Source organism: Sceloporus undulatus, chromosome 2, assembly GCF_019175285.1.
Source record: "Sceloporus undulatus isolate JIND9_A2432 ecotype Alabama chromosome 2, SceUnd_v1.1, whole genome shotgun sequence".
NCBI lineage: Eukaryota > Metazoa > Chordata > Lepidosauria > Squamata > Phrynosomatidae > Sceloporus > Sceloporus undulatus.
Window position 1 is genome coordinate 319,100,279 of NC_056523.1, and position 2,949 is coordinate 319,103,227.

At 40.1% G+C, this 2,949-nt stretch overlaps 1 protein-coding gene across 2 annotated transcripts in view; it reads right to left on the reverse strand.

Moving 5' to 3' along the window:
* Positions 1 to 2,153: 2,153 nt before the first annotated feature.
* The window catches only part of SKA1 (spindle and kinetochore associated complex subunit 1), a 17,213-nt gene continuing 16,417 nt past the window's right edge, over positions 2,154 to 2,949 (reverse strand). For both annotated transcript variants that reach the window (XM_042455828.1, XM_042455827.1), the window contains exon 7: positions 2,154 to 2,638. In XM_042455828.1, the coding sequence (XP_042311762.1) occupies positions 2,490 to 2,638 (149 nt within the window). In that variant the 3' untranslated portion in view covers positions 2,154 to 2,489. The remainder of the gene's footprint in view (positions 2,639 to 2,949) is intronic.

Consider the following 2,949-nt stretch of genomic DNA (forward strand, 5'->3'; position numbering starts at 1 on the left):
TTAATCCACCTGGCATGCCAATCGGCTAAAGAAAAAGAAAAAACTAAGAAGGATAAACTGGAATTTAAATAGCTAAAGATAACATGTTCTTATGTGGCTAGAACAAAAATTACTTTGCCACTTAATGCTTCAGAACTGGGCACAATCCAGAGAACATTAAATTTATTAAAACTCTGCTGAAAATCACTATACTTTAAAGCCTAGAATAGAGCCGGGTCAATTTTAATAAAATTTAGGCATCCAGCTTATGATCTGTACATAAGGGAAAGATAAGCAGGATGTAAACAAGCTTCTACCCCACCTGGAGTCTGAATTGGTTGAACTTCAAATCCTATTATCCTCATTTTGGGATTAGTGGTGGCAGCATTTGTGTTCTTGCACCACTGCATTGTTAACAGGTCACAATAATGCATTAGCCAAGGGGAGCAAGAGAAACCAGTATGCAAGTCAGGGATGAAGAAATCAAATGTATGAAGCTGCTGACTGTCAAAGAGACCTACTGTGTTGTATTACTTATAGAGATGAAATAAAATTAAACCTTGACACATAATTTTATGCAAAATGATAAAATGCATCCCTGCCACAAGGAACTTTGTTGTTGTTGTGTGCCTTCAAGTCATTACCAACTTATGGCGAACCTAAGGTGGACCTTTCATGGGATTTTCTTGGCTAGTGTATTCAGAGGGGGGTTGCCATAGATATTTTCTGAGGCTGAGAGAGTGTGACTTGCCCAAGGTCACCCATGACCAAACTGGGATTAAATCCCTGGTCTCCAGAGTCATAGTCCAATGCTGAAACCAATACCCCCACACTGGTTCCTCAAGGAGTTTACACTCTAAAAAAGGAAGGCAACAGAAACAGAGGTAAGATAAACAGGGAGAAAAATGTAATTACATTCTCTGAAGAGGCCAGCCACAGATGCTAGCGAAACGGCAGGAAGAAAATCTTCTAGAACATGGCCACATAGCCCGAAAAACTCACAAAAAAACAATGTAATTACTGCTTCACACATATTTAGTTATATAAAATATATATACATATATTATACAAATATTTAAAAACCCTGAAGGCACAAGGTCCCATCTGATCTTGGAAGCTAAGTCAGGACTTGTATTGGTGACCACCAATGAATACCAAGTGCTGTAAACTCTATTTCAGAGAGAGGAACTGGCACAAACACCTTTGAGGATTCCTTACGTAAGGAAACCCTATGAAGTTCATAAGCCGGCAGGTGATTTGAAGGTGCATGTGCACATACACACACAGTGAGGAGAGCAACTCCATGTACACCTTTGAGGGCTGCATGTAAACAGCATTTGCATCCAAAGCTATTCCTCCCCCAATCTCTCTCATCTCTGTGCTGAGGTAAGAGAATAACCAGGAAGAGTTTGACAGCAAGTTTTTGTTAGCTGTTTTTGAAGGCAACTGTGAGCATGGCAGGATTGTTGAGGCAATCCCTCTTTGAACTACTACAGGGTCATTCAGGACATCTGCTCTTCCCATTCCACCTGAGGGGAAGGCAGATGTGACCATGATCATGGAGCTCATGTCAGCCATTGCTGTGGAACAAGGATAGGAAACTTGTGATCATCCAGATATTGGGCCTCAAGTCTCAGGACTGACCAAGGACCTGATCTACAAGACTGGAAAACTGCATGTGCTGAGAAGGTCTGCATTCTTGTCTTACATGCAATCCAGAGACCACCAGCACCTGCTTAGGAGCCCTATATTCAAGAATAGCAAGACTCCCAGCAAGCCAAAAAGGCTTAGGTACCCCATTTTGTGGCAGTAACATCACCATGGCCTCCCCAATACTACAGATAATAAATCCAGGCTTTGATGCAGGGTCTTAACCTTTCCGTTTATCCATAATTTATAGGTTTTGTTGGCTTCTGAAAAGTGCTGTGATCATCTCTCCCAGACTGACCAACTGTGTTAAAATATTTTCCTCCTAAACTGTTTCAGGTGGTAACATTTGGATCCTTGTCTAATCCTTCTATAAACAGATACCCATACTGTACATACTCACACTGATTTTGTCTTCAGTAACACACAAACGGAAGCAGTTGCTTTGCAGTTTTTTTGAATGTAACCACTGAGGGGTCACTATTAGAAGTATCTAAAAGATAACGGAAATTCACAGGAATTCTGACTTAACCAACATTCAGACTACTTTATTGGCATCTTAATCATTCCATTCCATAACAAAGGACAGAAATGCAAAAACAGAGAAATGGTCAAAAGGTTGTACATCTTTGCTGAATTTGTAAATTACCATACTATTATAAATAATGTAGTATAACAATACAAGTGAAAGCTGCCTTCTACAGCAATAATTAATGAATGATAGGAAAGAAGAGATGCAAAGAAATGCAAAGCTCAGATTTCTACTCAAATACTCTAAATCAGCAACATGGTCACCTAGGAGATTCTGTTTCTTCCATTTTTGGGGCATAACCCATCCCAAAGTCTCAAATTCCCATGAAATCTCAGCAGACGGCATAACGAACAAGGCGTGAGCCACGGATCTCTCGCACTCTCTGGCAGTGTCGCAAGATGGTAAGAATACTGTGGAAGCGTTTGTCTGCCTTCATTTGTGTGAACTCTTCAATGTCAGCCTCCACTATAAAGAATTCACCTGGGAACACACAATTTTAAAATGTTATTTTTATCTCACACTTCTTCCAAAGAGCTCATGGATGAGTCCAGTGTTATATGTACTTGGTTCCCCCCTATCCATTTTATCCTCACAACACTCGTGTAAACTGAGAGTACAAGTGGCTGAAGATAAGAATTGGGAGCATACTGATCAAATTTGCAGATGACACCAAATTAGGAGGAATAGCTAATACTCCGGAGGACAGGATCAAAATTCAAAATGACCTGAATAGACTTGAAAGATGGGCCAAAGCTAACAAAATGAAATTCAATACGGAGAAATGTAAGGTA